Genomic DNA, 19,217 nt, shown 5'->3' with positions numbered 1-19,217 from the left:
TTGTTCCACACCCGAGTGTCACCGCTGAGTTCTCGTCTGCCTAAAGAACCGCAGCGAATAGCAAAACACACCAGGGTTCTGTTCAGGGTTCTAAACGCTGCACATGTGGAAGCACCAAAGACCCCCTGCTTTACGAGTTCGCACATCTTTCAGGCCCAGTTGCTTCAGTTGCGTGACAACTTTTGAGGGGTTTTTTCACTCCCTTTTTTTTTCTAAGAAATGCAAAAATCACCCTAATTTGGTGTGCCTTTCCAATTAAATGATCTGATAACGTAATCCAGGTCAGAGATAGGGCAGATTATCAGATAAAACAACTTTATGTGCTCATTGCTCTCAACTATATATAGAGGCAGCACAAACATGAGAAGCATTGAGATTTTAGAAAATCAACTGAGAAGCAGTAACGATGAGCTTAAAACGAATGGTACGTACGCTAACGAGGAATTCTAATCATGATAATAAGTTATTTATAGAGTATAGCACGCGATCTTCAGATTCAGGAAGATCTAGAGAAGCTTGACAAGAAACAAAACGATTTACAACTGATAATAAAATAGAATCGATACTCAAAACACATGATTATATTAGATAAAGGTGAATATAACCGCTAACCTAATGCAGCAAACTGGTTGTGACATAATATAGGTACTCATTTGCATATACAAATTGCTCTTCATTGAGAAAATGTTTATGCAATGAGAAGAAATTAGCTGTATATTATATCATCCATAAATCAGTTATTAACTGTCTATTGTGAAGCATTGCCTGGCTCTGTTTATATATTGTTTGCATTTAATGCACCGTAATAAGGGTTTTATATATGATCAGGTTAACTCCGTAATGTCCAGGTTTATTATTCGGTTATTTATCTTAAAGAATAATAAATAAAGTGAGGTGTATAATGAAAACTTTTTTTTTTTTTGTAATATTCTGTACTAGTGCTGGAGCTGCAACATGATTATAGAATTAAATATTAATGGTATATAAACATAAAACCTAGCATGGTTTCTTGGTTTTTCATCACTTACCGTGAAAAAAATGCTCTGTACATTTAGTGGACATGAATTTAGCAGACTTTCCACGGGAACTGTCTCAATCCAAGCATTCATTCCCACAGGCTGTGTTCTCTTGGGGATTTCTGATGCTGAGTCTCACACACGCCACATCTGAACAGACGACGATCTGCGACATCGGCCTGATAATCCCAAAACACTTCCACACTCCGGAGTCAGATACAATGAAAGGAAACAGCAACATCAACAACCGCTCGCTGTCTGCCTGGAACTGGATGTGAGTAACATGCGTACTACTAATACTACTATTACTACTATTAATAATAATACTAATAATAATAACTTTATGAATACTTCAAGTCCTCCTAATACAACTACTACTAATAATCATTTGGAAGGTTCGATGTCTGTTAGCGCTTTACCTCTGACACTGGAGACTCCTTCCAGGCATGTTATATAAACATTTCCTTACAGAAAACTTCACCATATCAATGATTTTATTTTTTAATCAATAAAGTGAGAGGAATGAGCTGTTAGTATAGAAACGATAACGCATTAGAACGAGCACATTAATATAAACCTGCGCTACTGTCAGAGCTGCCGTTATAGAAAACTAATCAAGACCTTCTGACCAATCACGATCCAGAACTTGACTGGAGGTTAAAACAGAAGAGTTGCTCTGTGAATGTCAGGATTTAGAGCACAGTGATGAATTTTACGTGACGTTTTTTCACGATGTTGTGTTGTTTCTGATCCGGCAGTCCCCACAGCAGCGCCCACAGGATCCCCAGAGTGATATTTGAGGCCAAGTGTGAGTCTCATCACTGCACGAATCCTCACAGCCACCAGCACAGGGAGCTGAACTCACTGCCGATATACAGCACCATGCTGGTGCTCACGCAGGACCCGACAAACAGGAAGTGCTTCAGTGTGAAGTTCCAGAGAGTCACCGTGGGCTGCACGTGTGTGTGGTCCAAATCATCGCCATGACGCCTCGGAGTCCATGTCAACCGAACGGTTTTAACACTTCACAAATAAATCAAATAAAACAAGCTTTATTCTAAACATTTTTTTTAGACATTTTTCCAAAGATGTATCAAATATTAATTGTGAAATTGTGACTAGATGTGATTTGAGCTGATTATTATTTCGCACTGAATAATATACATATATATATATATATATATATATATATATATATATATATATATGAGTTTTAATCAGAGTTTTAATCTATATTGTTGCGAATATACAGTATGTATCTTCACTGATATACACTAATCATTGACACTCTACAGAAAACTATGATAACGTTAATGTAAGATAATAGATGCTGGCAATAAGGTTTTATTATGGACTTGATGGACTTCATTGTGAAGATAAAACTATTTGTGGTCTATAAACAACAACTGACATTAGCTTCTGCATGAATTATGCAAGATGAAGTCCCTAACTCAGTCTAAGAAGTGATATTTTTCAACAGTCAGCTTTATGTGTTTTAATGAAGCGGTTTTGAGTGGCGTCCGTACTGCTAATGACTGTGTATCAGAAAGCAATAATACAACTAATAGAAGTAATAATGTACCTGAAATGAAAACGAAATTTAACTTGTTTTCATTTTCAGTGTTTTTGAGGAATTACACAATGTTTAACACAGGGTTTCCAAACACATTTTCGGCAAATGACCCCAAATTGGACATTATTTCTATAATACGATTTTCTGCAACTCCAAACCTTGAGCTTTATATGATTGAGATTTATAATTTATGACTTTTCAATAAATGTTTCTGTACAATTTCAGGTTTGTTTTGTTGACTTTCTGTTGTTCCACTCATTCAGAGTCACTTGATGAAAGAAAAATCTGCCCATTTGTATAGCTGAGCTCCTCTGCTAGTGCAGTGTTTCAGGATAGCAGTAAAGACTAAAATAGCATATGTTTATCTATTAGTGACCCCTAACACAGTTACACAATGTTTAAGATGCTAGCAGAGAGAGAGAGAGAGAGAGAGAGAGAGAGAGATACTGAGTGTGTGTATTTGTGTCTGCGTGCCTGTGTGATTATAGCTAGATTACAGCAAGTGTTAACAAATGTTTGATACATATATTGGAATTGATATTTGAACTTGTTTCATCTTGGGCACTGGTCTCTCTGGATAAACATGGTCTAGACTACGTTTAGAAAAATACTGTTCGTGTTTTATTTCCTCATGCACAAAATTTGACAGGAACTAACTCTCTCTACGGCCTAATCACCGATGCATGGATGAATGAATGAAGCGAACTAGCTTAAATGTAGGCCTTTTTCATTGCACTCGCTTTCATTTGGACTCAGTATTGACTTGACTTTGACTCCCTCAAGGCTCATAGCTAATGTCATAGCTAACATTAATACTGAATGAAGGAGGCCAGTGATACCTAGTCTGAGTCACTGATCTACTCATTTGCCCGACATTTGCCTAGTTGAGGGATAAACTAGCAGGAAAACATGCTAGCTGGAAATATAACCCAAGATAACTCTGTATTACACTTAATGGTACTTAGTGAAGCTTCAGAAAATGAGCCGTCATTTCAAACGATACACAACTGAAAAGAACTGACCGTCTGTCCCGCGCATTAACAATAGTTTCAAGGGCTCTTACACCTCTGAAGTTTGGGAAGCTCTGCTATACAGTGTTGATATGAGATTCACGTATTGAAATGTTTTCTCTGAGCAGAAATGATGATTATGATGCTGAATTTGTTCAAAGATAATTTTTATTTTAAATAAAATGGTACTGAAGCTGTTTTATAGTTCGTGTCTAAAAATGACAGAGTTTAATAGCCTACAAATTAAAAGCTTTTAAAGAATAAATTCACATGTAATATTTTGTGCTGTTTTTTCCCCCCGACAAACAAACAAATAAACCATACAGTGCATCAAAGAGAGTGAATAAGTACACAGGGAAGCTTCATATTATATATTACATCTGAAATATGTAAATATGTGAAATAATGTGAAATATAAATAAATATGAATTAATTAAATTATTATTTAGAATAAACAGTTATAATAGCGTTACAATAGCAAGGAGACAATTAAAATTTAGTGTTACACTCTTAGTGTTCATTTTCTTCTTATTTATTTATTTATTTATTTTACAGGATTTTAATCAGATTCTCCATTTCCTTTAGACACAGAGATATTGGAAATTAAAATAATAATAATAATAAATAACTTGTGTAAAAAAAAAAAAAAAAAACCAATACAGAATCTACAGAAATAACAGAAAATACCTTTCACTGTACTTTTATACTTTTCATTTACTGAAGAAAAAAAAGAGAAAGTCATATGGAAGAAAAAAGTCCAAAATACACAGATTAAACAAACTGTTTTACTTTCCTTTTTTAACACATCAGAAATCTTTAATATTCAACTTATAAATACTTTTAAAATTTTATATATATATTTTTTGAAAATAATATTTTTAGTTTTGTTAGGTCAACGACTCCATGAATTTCTTTATTCTCTCTTCTCTCTTTCTCTATCTCTCTTCTTTCTGTCTTTCTTTTTTCTTTTCATGTCTTGTCTTTCCGCTCTTCCTCATTTGTCCACCAGGTGTCACTAATGAGCGCAGTTTCCGAAAAGCTTCCAGTAATTAAAACTTGTTTTTTTAACCTCATTCATCTCATTAAAAGCTTCCCTTGGACCATACCATTTTCGGTTCTCTCATACATTTCTTAAAAGCTCTTAAAATCCTCGAATTGCTTTAAAACGCTTCCACACGTCACCCTGCAGCGCCACCCGCTGGATTAGCGTTTATAAACAAAGCTCGTGTCTCAGTTGGAGCTGTTTCCACCCACTGACGAGTTTTTCCCTCTAAACATATCCTGACAACTTCCGCCTTATTCAACCCTCAGCTGTCGAACAATCTTCCTCGGCAGTCCAATCCGCGGACTCACATTAGCACTATTATCCAATCCGAGCAGAGGAGGCGGGATTTGTCGGAATATGGGTTGATAAAAAAAAACTACACAGCTCTGGTCTGTATGTCAACTAGTTAGCTTGTTAGCACCTTCCCCATCCTGGCGTTCTATTATTTCCAAACTTTCTTCATTTTATGGGAGATATTTTTCCTGTCAGATTTGAGTTAAAGTGAGATTTGCTGTGTTTAGTTTACTTGTATACTGAGTTTGTTATCCGCGGCTGGTTTACTTTTGGATTAGCTTTTGATACCGGAGATAGTTTAGCTGGCTACCTAGCTAGCTAGCGAGGTAAATAATGTTATTATTTTATAACTAACGTTTTTGGTTTCGGTTACTATTTAGATGTGATTTGCAATTTAGATAGTCGTGTTTAATGATGTTAGGTGATGTGTAGCGACGCAGTATCTCTGTGTTGAGATTAGTAGCTGTTGTTAGCTGTATCCGAAATGGCGCTTTGGTGAACATGTAGTGCACTACATAGGGCATAGACGCCATTATTCTACACTCTATGTAGTGTACGTGCATAGACACGTAATAGCCATTTGAAACACAGCCCGTGTAAATGAGCCTCTATAATCCAGTCAGTGAGGCACTGAGAGGGTACAGGAGTGTGTGTGTGTGTGTGTGTGTGTGCATGCAGTGTAGAAGTGAAATAAACCTGTGTGTGTATTGTTGTAGAGTAAAGAGAGGCAGTGTAAATGGGGAACAGCGCTCTCAAAGCTCACCTGGAGACCTCACAAAAAACCGGAGTGTTTCAGTTAAGGGGTAAAAACCTGCAGGAGGTAAACAAACAAACAAACAACACAGTACTCAGATTATTACACACTGCAGTCAAAATAATAGACATCACATTGAACCCCACCAGCTTATTTTCGTAAGGTTTTTTTCTTCTGTAACTTTTTTTTATTTTAAGAATCTACGTTTATTTATGCAAATGAGCTTTAATCTAAATATTTTAATATGTGTACATTTTCATATGTAATCAAACTAACAAGTCTTTGGTTTGGTTGCTAGAATTAAAATGTTAATTTCACTGTAACACTCAAGAGAAACACCTTTACAGAAAAGTTTAATGGACAATCAATTATTTAGTAAAAAAAATTCTCAGTATAAAATTTCTCAGAACGAAACTGAATAAAAATCCAACACTATTTGGGAAATCTCTCTGTATTACGCTTATAATTAACGTAAAAGTTCAAGAGTGCATCTAGACACGGAGGTTTAAATGCAACTTTTTCATTTTAAGGGAAAAATGGTTTAAAAATACAGACTGAAAATACTTGTTAGTGTGGTTTATGAGATAAGGTTTATGTCGTTGATGTGTGTATTATGACAATATATAAACTGGCATAGAGGAATTGAGCTTTTCAGGGACCACTTGACGTGATTGTGAAGTGGGCGGGGCTTAATGTCTTCTTCTGACTTGTTGATTTTCAGAAAATGTCAGGAGTGGCAAAAACAGAATATAAACTTTTTCTGTTGAGACTTTTCTGCATTTAGATTAGTTATAGTGATTTAGATGAATATCCTCTTGCCAAAAGAAGACTTAATAGAGTAAACTTCAACACCAGATGTTTTGAGATTTCCCCTCACCCTTTGTCATGGTTTATTGTAAAACCGCGTTCTCTCCGGTCCAGAATATCTGTGCATGTACAGAGTTGACTCTTATGTGTAGTGTGTTGTAGCTATGTGTTGCGTGACTGTACGGACAGGATGTTATACACTTGTGTATTTCCTGTGTCTGGTGATGTGCAGTTTCCAGAGGAGTTACAGCGGCTCAGTGGGAATCTGCGCACTGTCGACTTGTCTAACAACAGGATCGAGACGCTGCCCGCGTTTATAGGAAACTTCCAGCACCTGAAGAGTCTGACCATCAGCAACAACCGTCTGAGTGAGAACCCGTTCCTTTATTTCACCTTAATAACAATACCATCAGCAACAACCGCCTGAGTTTACTAAAAGCACTGCTAAGTGTGTGTGTGTGTGTGTGTGTGTGTGTGTGAACACAGCCAGTCTCCCTGCCGAGATGGGGAAGCTGAGTAAGTTGGAGACGTTGGTGTTAAACGGTAATCAGCTCGCTCAGCTCCCCACCTCGTTCTCTCAGCTGAAAGCTCTGCGCACGCTCGGTCTCTCGGCCAATCAGTTCAGGGAATTTCCCAGCTTCCTCGGCTCCCTGCGTCATCTCGACGTCCTGGACCTGTCCAAGAACCGCATACAGGCCGTTCCTGCCGAGGTGTCCGAGCTGCAAGCCATCGAGATCAACCTCAACCAGAACCAGGTCCATGAGCTCACTTTATTACTGATATCTGATATCACCAAGACTGCCTTTCGGGGGTTTGGCCATTGGAAAAATATTCGTATTTACTATATTTAATATTAATAACGAATAACATTACTACTTCTTCATCTAGCCGTCTGCGTTAGCGGCTGCGGCTCTGTAGTGACGGACGGACGCTGATGTGTTTCAGATCTCGGCTCTGTCTCCGGAAGTTTCTCGCTGCCCGAGACTGAAGGTGCTCAGGTTGGAGGAGAACTGTCTGGAACTCTCCTCCATCCCCTCCACCATCCTCTCACAGTCCAGTGTGGCTCTGCTGTCCGTTGAGGGAAACCTGTTCGAGGTGAAGATGCTGCGCGACCTCGACGGATACGACCAGGTACACACACACACACACACACACACACACACACACACACACACACACACAGACATTGTGCACTATCAGGATGATTGGTTGGTCTTTATCTCTGATGTTATTGTGCTTTTATGAGGTGAATATTAAAGAATTAAAGTCCTGCGGGGATGAACAATTTTTCTATCATATTTTCTGGAATATTGTTCAAGCTCTACTCTTAATAAAAAATAATAATACATTTTATTCATGTAGCATTTTTCATATATTTAAATGATAAAAAAAACAACAGAAAAATTATAAAAATGCAACGAATAATAGCATTGACAGAAAAAAACATAAGAACATAAATATCTATATATATAAAATAGATTAAAATTACATTATAGTACAATAAGTAACTATGTTGTCTTTTTAATCAGTGATAAACGGAGCTTGTGTTCCAGATCTGTTATATATAAAAAACAAATGCTGCTTCATCACTTTTTAAAATGTTTACATGTGGAATATGGAGAAGGCTAACACACCAGATAATCTGATCACTTAAGTAGTTTTTCAGGTTAATAATGATTTTTTGCACCTTTAGGCCATGCCCACAGACTCGTCTCTCGCTGAGGCGCTGACTGTAAACACTGAAGGTTTGAAAGGAAAACAGGGCTGATGTGGGTTTATTTTTGAAACAAAAAGCTAAATCTGGTCTGAATTTTTCCAAAATAATAGCAAAGAGGATAAACAGGAACGCGTTCAGGTCAAGCCTGGAGTCAGAACACTTCATGTCTTTATTATTTATTTATTTAATTAATTAATTAAAATCAGTGCCTGCGCTGATAATCCGTTCCGTATTGTGCACAATATTCTCTCTGCTCTCAGACGATCGAGTTTATTGAAAAATGTTTTATACATTCCAGAGAGACACCTAGATAAAACTAGCATGTTTAATAAATCAGTTTACATACACACAGTGTAGAATGCATAGGTGCAGAATCAGTATGGCAACTGTGGGCTGTTTTTTTGTTTGTTTTTTCCCAGGAGGACAGATTTATTTGAGATTAAGTATGAGCTTTATGGATTTTTATTTCAGACACATTTTACATCAGTCATATAATTGTGTTCTTACTGATGAATAAATCTACACACATCAGTTAATATAACATGCGATTAAAGGTTAGGCATTTATTGTGTTATAAAATAATTTCTTTCATTTTTATATCAGCGAAATAGAAATTTCTTAATCTTGTGTACATAATTTTGCCACATAAACACACAAAAGTCCAGATGAAATGTGCTACAGATCTGTATTTAAATAATTCCGTGTCCTTCACCTAAAACACCATTCAGCTGTGTGACTCTGCTGCCACCTGGTGGTCACAGTGAAGTACTGCAGAAATAAAGTACACTATACACACTGAATAGAACGTGTAATAAACTAACATTTACACACACTTCATTATTAATGATGTTAATGATGAACTCCTGCACTGTATATACTGTTTACATTAACATTTACCTTTACTGCATTTAACACACGCTGTATGAGGACTATAAATGAGCTAAAGCCTGGAAATGTGTTTTAAATTTAAATATATAAAATCATAAATCTTCTCATATACAGTGTTTGTGTAGTACTGAATCGGTCCCAGTGATGTACTGAAAAACACCGATCACTGTTACACCAGGATGAAATGTGTTTATTGATCAATGATTTTTTTTTTCTTCTTTTCACAGTACATGGAGCGGTTCACGGCAACGAAGAAGAAATTTGCATGAAGGACAAAAAAAACAACAAATAAATGGGTAACTAGGAGCACGGCAGAAAAGTAGAGAAAAATATTTCAATGAAGGTTAAAACTCCAGCGCTGAGTTCCTGCTGTACGGAAAACTTCAGTGAGGAACCAGGAAACCAGCCTGTGTCTGGAAGCATATAACACACTACGGTATAACCTGAAGGTGTCATTACGATTACAACATACGGTTCTTCTGTTTTACTCTCATATTAACAGCAGTGTGAAGACAACGAGTGTTAAAAACTAAAGGCTCCAATACTGCACTAACACACTTTAACGTCTTTACACACTCTGAAATACAGGTGATAAATTCTCAGCTATCATTACATGTCTCTCGCTCTCTCTCTCTCTCTGCATGTTTATTGGTTTACACAGTCCACCTGACATACTTAAAACTCCAATAATCATGATATAAAACCACCACATATGTATTTTGAAAAAGATCAATTTCAGTGACTGTTAAACCTAAATGTATGCATCAGAAAGTTGCAAAAGTATACGTACACCTCTTATTAACGTCTTATTCGTACTAATACTGTGTCTTCTCCTACCGTTGAAAGCATGTGTGTTTACGCTTCACAGTTTACTCCGTCTTCAACAAGCCGCGTGTCGACACTACACTATACAATATATGCAAAAACATCCGCCGCAAAAAATATTGGCGCCCCCTCCCCGTGTCCCGCTCAGACCCCATTTTTCTTATTTTGCACACCGTAAAGGACGACATCCCGTAATCTTTTGACCGTGAGAGTGGACACGACGGTGACCATGATGAGAAAATGAAAAATCAGCACAGGTCTGAACAGTAATGTGCTCAAATGTGTCATATGTAATATAAAAAAAATAATAAATGCATATATAAAGAAATGGGTTTAATGATGTTCGGCTCATAATGAGTTAATGGTCCTAATGGCTGTGTACACACACACACACACACACGACAAAGGGTATCTGATTATAAACTCAAACACATTTTAAACCAAACACTTTTAAAAAATGTAAAGACATTTATTAAAAGCAGAATTAAGGCTGACCTGCGTCAACAAGGTTTTAAAAGAGTTTCTCACAAACGTGCTCACTTTAAATTCTGATATTATTTAGAGAGTTAATGAAGGCTGTGTGTATAATGACCTATGAATACATTCATACATTATACATATAGCATAATGTACATTATAGCATGACTGTTCATAGTTCATTGCAATAATCACTCAGTGAATGAAGAAAACTGACACAGCTGTGAATGTAAAGCCCTGTTCACACCGGGACGATTTCCTCCGTGTTGTTTTGTGTTCACACCCAGGTGTTATCCACGAGCGACGCGCTGAATGAAGTGTAAATTCACTCTCTGACAGAAGGTGGCGCTTATTGAAACGCAGAAATACTCCGGTACACAAGGTGGCGCTGCACAACTTTCCGTTTCTGACACCCGCTTATCACTGACGAGAAGAAGAGAGACAGTGTTTACGTCTTTAAGCCGTTCACACACTTTCTGCGAGCTCACAGAAATACTTCTTTAAAGATAAATGCTTAAAGTTCTCATTTTAAACAGTATACTCTTTTAAGATAAGTAATGATTTGAATTATATCAAAGTCACAACGATAGCGTTTATGTACTCATGTGAAGACCCAGATTATTTTAGGTTTTTTGGGAGGGTTATAGGGCAACTATTGTTGTGCCCAAAAATGTTAATGTTCCTGTAAATTGATGAAGTGTTGAAAAGTCTTTTTTTTTTGTGGTCAATATGATAATACACTATTTAGTGTAGAAAACAACAGTGAAATAATTAAATGGATAATTTAGAATATATGCTTGCGTTTCATTGTCGTCAAAAACCAGCCACAACATAATAAATGCCAAGGGCGTAACCATGTTATGGGCATGGGGGGGGGGGGGTCCTGACTTAGATTATCATTTTAATTTGATAAACTGAATATTCTGTTTGTGTAATTGGTGTCATTTATTATGTTAATGTCACCATGCTGTTTAGCTTGCTATGTAATAAGTGTACAAAGTGTACAACAATATATAGTGGTAACCGGAAACGTTATCTATGTAAAGGGTATTGGAGTTTTCTTTTCTTAATTCTAAAGACAAACTGCCATAACTATTTCTGAATGGATAACTACAATATGGCCACAACTCAGACGTTAGTTCCATATCTCTCGTTGCCAAGCTAGCACACCTCAGCATTATGCTGAGCCTTATATTTGTAAAATCACTTAGTTGTCCTTAGCCCAAATGTAGTGTAAAAGAACGAAATGCTTAGCAACTTTCCTCACTTTCACTCGCATTTATAACAGTCTGTCACAACGTGAGGGTTCACAACGAACTCGGCGGGAGGATACGCAAGTGAATGTAACGTTAATGGTCAAAAACTGGAACTGACGTTAGCCTAGCCTACTTCGTGGGTGTGCAAATATCAAAAGTTAATTGACGTTCTTAAGAACAAACCAAGCCATGGTATGATGCCTTCTATACTAAGCTAAGGTTACCTACTATTTAGGTATCTAGTTACTTACTGTCTGAAAAAAAGCTCGTATGTTCTGCTGCACTTTTCTACGCTTGGCTGCTCTCTCCATTTCTTACAGACTGAGCTGCTAAAATATATCAACGAACTTGCATTATTGTATAATGAGTATGGGCGCAACCAAGTGTACAATTGGAGGGGGGGGGGCACACCTATTTTCCTTAACAAACGGAAATATATTAAAAAGAAATAGACATGAATAAATATAATAGATGAACAAAAATACAGATCCGTTGGCAGGGTTCATTAAAGGGGACATACAGAAAATATTTTGTACTGTATATTGGGGGGACAGATTGGTATTTCCTCAACATTGGGGGGACATGCCCCCCCCCCCCCAAAGAATGCGTGGTTACGCCCATGATAAATGCACTTTAATATAGTATTTAGTGTGTAATTCTGAATCTGGTGAAAGGACACCTGGTTTATGTGTGTAGGCAGAATGATTTATTAGCAGTGAGCATTTTATTTCGGGTCACTTATACACTCACTGAAATGGTGGGTGCTGGCTTCTCCTTCTTCTTCTTTTTTTTTTTTGACTTCTTCGTCTGTAAGACAGTTTTGTACTTGAGCGTCATCAGGTCGTAGTTTTATGTAACTTCAGTGGCTCCGGGCACGTAAACAAAAGCTCTAATCTCATTGGTTGAAAAGTTTTTAACGCGGCACGTCAAAAAAAAACAAAAAAACACGAACCCCTCGATAATTAAAGGTATTTGACGCTTTGACGCCACGTGTTTTACCCGTGTGTGTGAACTCTCTCACTGACAGACACTGGGGCGTTAAACCGACCGTTTTTAACGCTGCGAAAATCCTCCCTGTGTGAACAGGGTTTAAAGCTGTCATTGCTAGTAAATCTTTTATCCACTAGAGGGCGATCTGTCTAGTTCCCCCAGCGATACTATTGAGCTAACTACCTTTATGAATCCTCGCTGGCTGCGACAGTTACAAGAGTTGTCAGTGATTGAGTGCTCCAGTAGTAAACAACAACAAAACAATGGACTGGTGGCTTACAAAAATGAAGAATACCAGCGATTGTACAACAGTTGAACTGACTGAAAAATAAGTCTATACGTCTTCACCCCACCGATGGTGATGAGCATTCCATGTCAGCAGGGCGTTCCACACAGAAGAGGATAGCTGCAAAAACCAAAGTCCTGGGTTCCATCAAAACGTCAGACGTACGATGAACAGTACATAAAATACACTAAATAACGAACCACGTCCACAGCGTATTGTTTATTCTGAGGTGCTCGCAAATGAACAGGTTTGAAACCTGTGAAACTGATAAAACTCTTGCAAACCAAACACAGACGTTCAAAGATAAGGCTTAACAAACCAAAAACAAACCACAGTGACAGTCAAAGCACTTACTGCTTCATGAGGTGGCGTATTTTTAGTCGCCAAAAAACTAATAAAAGCTTCACAGAATTGCAGAGCCTCATCCATCCATCAGCAGAACTATGTTTGGGGATAAATAACATGTTTCCAACCTTGGATGAAGGTAGATTAGACAAACAAAGGGAGGCGCATATCTTAAAAAGTTGAAAACCCCTGTCCTAATCTAAAAAAACATTCAGGGGGAAATACTTCCCTGTGAGGAATTACTAGAAAATGTCTTTCTCCTAAAGTCTGCTTCTGGAAATTTTCAGGAATTGAAACTGCTGTAAGATTCAAACAAATCACGAACTAAAATGTGAATTGTGTGTTTTAGTGTTGAATCCGGTCCGATTCAGGTGTATTAAAGGAAGACGGTGTCATGGTCCATCAGGACTTCACCTCACAGAGCCTGCTGACTTTTTTGAGCTGATTTTATTTTCTAGAAGGATAAAAGAAATTCTAGAGTCTGGCTGATGAATGTGCACAAATTAACATGTTTATTTTTCATGCTGTTTTTATTACACACTTTATTTTGACTCTGTTTTCTGTGTTATAACACTGAGGGTGTAAATATAAGATGTTGTGTTTATTGGACAGCATGAGCGTGGTACTGGCCCATCCGGCTCTGCTCTCCATCTTGGCTGTCCTCTCGCTTTTACTCCGTAAAAACCACGAGATAACGGAACACTCGGTTTACTGTGATATGAAACTTTAATCGTGGCACATGGCTATAACGGACATGTAAACATTGTTCTCTCTCTCTCTCTCTCTCTCACACACACACACACACAGGTACGAGTAACACTGATCCATCAGGCAGCAGTCGGAGCGGAGTGTATTTACAGAAAACATGTAGAAAACTTTCAACAAAAAATATGATCACCTCAGAAAAATAACATCTGTAATAATGAAAACAAGGAGCGTCACACTGTCATACACACACACACTCAGGTTGTGGAACAGTGTTGCGGAACACGGCGTGGTTCTCCGGGTTCTCTCAGGCGTGTTTGATGGTGTATTTGCCTTTCTGCAGCTGCGAGATGTAGAGCTTCGACTTGCTGCCATCCGAGCGCTTAAACCAAACTTCATCATGATTTATAGTCGTTATTATAGCACTGTGGGAGAGAGACAGGAGAAAGGGAGGGACAGACAGGAGAAAGGGAGGGACAGACAGGCGAGAGAGAGAGACCGGAGAAAGGGAGGGACAGACAGGCGAGAGAGAGACAGGAGAAAGGGAGGGACAGACAGGCAAGAGAGACAGGAGAAAGGAGGGACAGACAGGCAAGAGAGAGAGGAGAAAGGGAGGGACAGACAGGAGAAAGGGAGGGACAGACAGGCGAGAGAGAGAGACCGGAGAAAGGGAGGGACAGACAGGCGAGAGAGAGACAGGAGAAAGGGAGGGACAGACAGGCAAGAGAGACAGGAGAAAGGAGGGACAGACAGGCAAGAGAGAGAGAGAGAGAGAGACAGGAGAAAGGGAGGGACAGACAGGTGAGAGACAGGAGAACGGGAGGGACAGACAGGCGAGAGAGAGAGAGACGTTGTCATGGTTACAGTAACATCACAGAATCATCCACTACCCGCCCCAGTAAATAAACAGAGACAGGACGTGAATGTGTGTGTGTGTTATTCAAACACACACACACTACAGATGAGCGTGACAGTAAATCAGAGTGGCACCTGGTGGGAAATTCATCCTTCTTGTCTATACAGATGGTTTGTCCTCGACTGTACCATTCTCCATCGTACAGCAGCCGTCCGTCCTCCGAGCGAGCGCTGTGCTGCTGCTGCTGCTGCTGCTGCTGCTTCTCACTTTTAGACGAACAAACTGTGAAACACACGCAACAAAGACGAGGCGTTTACTGCCCGAGTCTCTCAATATTCAATCAGGAAATGCACAGCGGCTCGGAGTTGAAGCCGACACTCACGCTGGGGGTGAACACCAGAAAAAATAATAACAAAAAAAGTCATTCATTCAAAAGTTTTTTTTAAATGTAGAAATTTAGAAACTGGATGGCGTCAGATGATTCTTGTGATGTACACAATGCATTTTTATCTAATAATAATAATAATAATGAGAAGGAGAAACTGTCTTTTTTTTTTTTAAATATGTAATTTTTCGTTGTTTTTTTTTTTTTTTTGACAACGAAACAAACTCGAACACTAAATAATTATATAAATAAAAATGAGGAATGTAAAGACTTTACCATCAGGTTTGACTCTGTGAGGTCCCAAAGTGGCCATGGCCTGAAAATATACCATTTTTTTATAAAAACCCGAAGTGATAATGTGCTCATCTTTAATATAAAAGTTATATTTAATATAAAAATAAAAAGTGAGAGATTATTTCTGAACCTTTCTGATGGCGGTCCAGTCCTCCAGAATGTCCAGATCGTGCAGCATGTAAACGATATACGGCCGTGTGCAGGTTAAGGAAGATCATATAGACTTCTACACTTATACATTATATTATATATACACAGTATAAGCTATCAATTCGGTGTATATCTAAATAATTAAATATAGAGAATATAAATGAGAGGTGAAGGATATCAGACACAACCACAGGTTTTTTCTTCTTGTCTGGACTGAAGGGATCTTTCTTCTTGTTTTTTCTCGACTGCAGTTCATCGTTCCACAGCTCTGCAAACAAACAGGAAGTTACATCACTCAATAATAATGATGATGATGATGATGATGATGATGATGATGTACCTGAGGTGATGTCTATACTGTGTCGGTCCTCCTCCAGGCGTCTGATTTTTTCCTCCAGTTCAGTCTGAACTGTGTCGAACAGCAGAAGCTTCTCACTCTACAACACACACAGAATTGTGTTTTGTGTTAATTTGTCGTAAATGAGTGACTGTGTGTGTGTGTGTGAGAGCTGTTCACCTCCCAGTGCTGAAACGCTGCCTGAGTCTCACAGTCATATTTATGTTTCACTGACTCCAAACACAGCTCTCTGTAGATACCTACACACACACACACACACACACACACACACACACACACAGATATATTCCTCATCATCATTATTAATTAATCATCATAAAACACTCCACACAAATCCAACACATTAATATGTAAATGTATCAGTGTGTGAGCAGTGTGTGTGAGCAGTGTGTGTTACCGGCGACTTTAGTTCTGATCTGCATGTTCTCCTGCAGGTTGGCGAGAGGTTCCAGGTACTCGGACGCTTTTCCTGAGATCACTTCCTGGAGTTTAGCATCAACCTGACTCAACCTCTCCTTATACAGCCTGAAACCCACACACACACACACACACACACACACACACACACAAACACACACACACACACACGATCCCACTCTGTCAGCTGTGTTAATAAAACTCTGTGTATCATTAGGGGCGGAGCAGACGTTAGAGGAAGTGGACAACGGGATTGGAACGAGGCTTCAGAATGGAATACGTACTGATCCTTCAGGTCTGTAAACTGTTTCTCCAGGTTCGTCATCTCATCCAGACATTCCAGCCGTCTCCTCTCACAGTCCTCATCGTCCATCTCTACACACACACGGAGAGAGAGAGTTTAACACTGTATAATCATCACAGCAGCTTTACAGAGAAAATGTGAATTGTCTTAATGTTGGAACAGTGACTAAGTATGAATGATTATTAATATTTGAGTTACTTAAAGGGACAGTTCACCCAAAAATCTACAGTCTGTTTTCGATTACTCCCCCACATGTCGTTCCAAATCCGTCAGACTTTCATTCATTTCAGAACACAAAGGAAGACATTTTTAATGAAACCTGGGAGATTTCTGTCCCTCCGTTTACTGTCCAGTAACCAAAACTTTCAAGCTCCACCAAGTTCACAGAGCGTTCGTATTGGTTCAGGAAATTGGGAATAGACCACTGGAGTCACATGGGTTACTTTTACCATGCCTTTATGAACTTTGTGGAGCCTGAACTTTTAGTTATTGGACTGTAAACCGAGGGAAAAAGTCAGCATTTGGTGTGAAAACTCTGTAGCGTTTTTGCACCAAATCAATAATGCCAAAATCACAACATATAAACATCCTTAATTATATATATACACACGCTAAACTACAAGGTGCCAAGACTTCTGCACACTACTGTATGAAGGTAGATTTCTTGTGTGTGTGTGTGTGTGTGTGTGTGTGTTACCGGAGCTCTCTCCATCCTCAGAGCCGGATGAAGTGTCGGTGTCCTCCTCCTCTGAGCTGCTGCCCTCCTGCTCTCCGTAATCCACCTCCATCTCCTCCTGAGCCTCCTTCTTCTCCTTCGAGTGAACGGGCATCTTACGCACGCACGCTCTCTCTCTCTCTCTCTCTCTCTCTCTCTCACACACACACACACACACACACACACACACACCTGAAATACACACACATACACACATCACACGTTCCTTTTTCTCCTTCGAGTGAACCGGCATCATACGCACACTTACTTACTTACTTACTTACTTATACACACACACACACACAGTCAGTCAGTCAGTCAGTCACCTGAAAAACACACCACACTCCTTCTTCTCCTTCGAGTGAACTGGCATCTTACACACTTTTATATGTGTGTGTGTATATTATATATATATATATATATATATATATATATATATATATATATATATATATACACACACACAGACAGACACACAGACAGACAGACCCAGTCACCTGCACGCGCGCGTACGCACGCACTACACACAGATCATAGTTGCTGATGTTTACACACAGATCATAGTTGCTGATGTTTACACACCGCTAGCTTTAAGTCGCTAAACAGTTAGCCACCTGCCTGTTTTAAATCTGGCGACGGTCCAGAAGCTCACTCTTCTCACTTCTTTCTTTCTTACACAGAATAAAACATTACAATTCACTCATAAAGCGGAAACTTAATGAAATAATCTCTAATTGCCGGAAGTTTATCTCATCATCCGCTGGATTTGCTGCTAGCTAAACTCCAATGTTTGGCTAAAATTGCTTCACTGGCTTCTAGCCGAAGGGCTGACCTGTGTACTGGCGCCCTCTGGTGGATTATGGGAAATGTAGTTTTTAAATATCGTATTGTTTGTTCCGAACAGTAGCGTCTCGGCTGGTACAAAACTACATTTCCCAATAACACCCCGAGCCATGACCGTGATGTTTACAATCACTTGTACTAGACTCAATTAACAGAACGACGAAAAGTTGAACGCCGTTTTAAAAGAAAAAAATGTAAACAATTTAAAGATTTCAACAAATAAAATGTTACACTTGAACAAAAATAGCTAGAACATGAATTTAATATTGAATATATACTTTTATATTATATGAATACGTACTCATTTTAAAATGTAAATACATTTTAATGTATTTAAAACTAACAGTTATTGAGTGTTTTTTTAACAGACTAATGCTTTCAGGGGGTTTTTCTATTTTAAACTGGTACTTTTACTTAACAATCTTATTAAAAGTATGACATGCAATGTCTTTCGTAAATAATAATAATGAATAGTTTATTATTATATAATTATAATACATTATAAAATATAAAACAGTAATAATACTTGTGTTTTATGTGTTCTTAACTATGTACAACACTTTGGTCAACAAAAAGGAAATGTACTTACTTAATTCATGAATAAAATTGTATCATTCTATAAAAAATTATAGTATATAGTATAGTATAATGGAGTATAATGTTATTAGAATGATAAAACAGGGCAAATGGGTGCAGTGTTAAAAACAACATGTTTAAGGTTATGCTGTGATGTTTATTACTATAAGATTGACTTCGGTGTTTAATAAATATATAAATAGATAGCTAGATAAATAAATAAATGAATAAAGGGGTGGAATATAAAGGTGAACGGTGAGGTGATGTGTTGAATTGCTCTGGTATCGATTGAGTTGTTTTTGTCCCTGCTGTTCTCCGCCATGTTGGGATC

The 19,217-nt window shown here is 38.2% G+C and overlaps 4 protein-coding genes across 7 annotated transcripts in view; 3 read left to right on the top strand and 1 right to left on the bottom strand.

The window, feature by feature from the left end:
• The first annotated feature begins 266 nt into the window (after positions 1 to 266).
• On the top strand, positions 267 to 2,011 carry il17a/f2 (interleukin 17a/f2). 2 transcript variants are annotated; one of them, XM_053633570.1, is made up of 3 exons: positions 388 to 424; positions 1,118 to 1,290; positions 1,775 to 2,011. In XM_053633570.1, the coding sequence occupies exons 1-3, from the start codon at positions 407 to 409 to the stop codon at positions 2,001 to 2,003; spliced, it is 420 nt and encodes a 139-aa protein (XP_053489545.1). In that variant the 5' UTR covers positions 388 to 406; the 3' UTR covers positions 2,004 to 2,011. The 2 variants fall into 2 exon arrangements, with proteins under 2 accessions (XP_053489544.1, XP_053489545.1); XM_053633569.1 differs by having other exon boundaries at positions 267 to 1,290.
• A 2,974-nt stretch (positions 2,012 to 4,985) lies between these two features.
• Positions 4,986 to 9,716, top strand: lrrc57 (leucine rich repeat containing 57). The gene is made up of 6 exons (XM_053633400.1): positions 4,986 to 5,264; positions 5,655 to 5,758; positions 6,732 to 6,867; positions 6,986 to 7,254; positions 7,445 to 7,630; positions 9,332 to 9,716. The coding sequence occupies exons 2-6, from the start codon at positions 5,675 to 5,677 to the stop codon at positions 9,371 to 9,373; spliced, it is 717 nt and encodes a 238-aa protein (XP_053489375.1). The 5' UTR covers positions 4,986 to 5,264; positions 5,655 to 5,674; the 3' UTR covers positions 9,374 to 9,716.
• Positions 9,717 to 13,529: 3,813 nt separating this feature from the next.
• brms1la (BRMS1 like transcriptional repressor a) lies at positions 13,530 to 17,766 on the bottom strand. The gene is made up of 10 exons (XM_053633399.1): positions 17,450 to 17,766; positions 16,733 to 16,823; positions 16,429 to 16,556; positions 16,191 to 16,270; positions 16,014 to 16,110; positions 15,852 to 15,941; positions 15,654 to 15,718; positions 15,506 to 15,545; positions 14,979 to 15,126; positions 13,530 to 14,413 (listed from the first exon to the last, which is right to left on the bottom strand). Exons 1-10 carry the CDS (start codon positions 17,721 to 17,723, stop codon positions 14,296 to 14,298), a joined length of 1,131 nt encoding a protein of 376 aa, XP_053489374.1. The 5' UTR covers positions 17,724 to 17,766; the 3' UTR covers positions 13,530 to 14,295.
• Positions 17,767 to 18,870: 1,104 nt separating this feature from the next.
• Positions 18,871 to 19,217, top strand: part of ralgapa1 (Ral GTPase activating protein catalytic subunit alpha 1) — a 53,844-nt gene continuing 53,497 nt past the window's right edge. Inside the window, exon 1 of one of the 3 annotated variants that reach the window (XM_053632294.1) lies at positions 18,871 to 19,217. This exon is cut by the window's right edge and continues 336 nt beyond it. The gene's annotated coding sequence lies outside the window, so the exon portion shown is untranslated. The other 2 variants (XM_053632298.1, XM_053632300.1) reach the window with 2 other exon arrangements.

This window comes from Ictalurus furcatus, chromosome 9, assembly GCF_023375685.1.
Source record: "Ictalurus furcatus strain D&B chromosome 9, Billie_1.0, whole genome shotgun sequence".
Taxonomy (NCBI): domain Eukaryota; kingdom Metazoa; phylum Chordata; class Actinopteri; order Siluriformes; family Ictaluridae; genus Ictalurus; species Ictalurus furcatus.
This window is presented reverse-complemented; position numbering and strand designations above follow the sequence as displayed.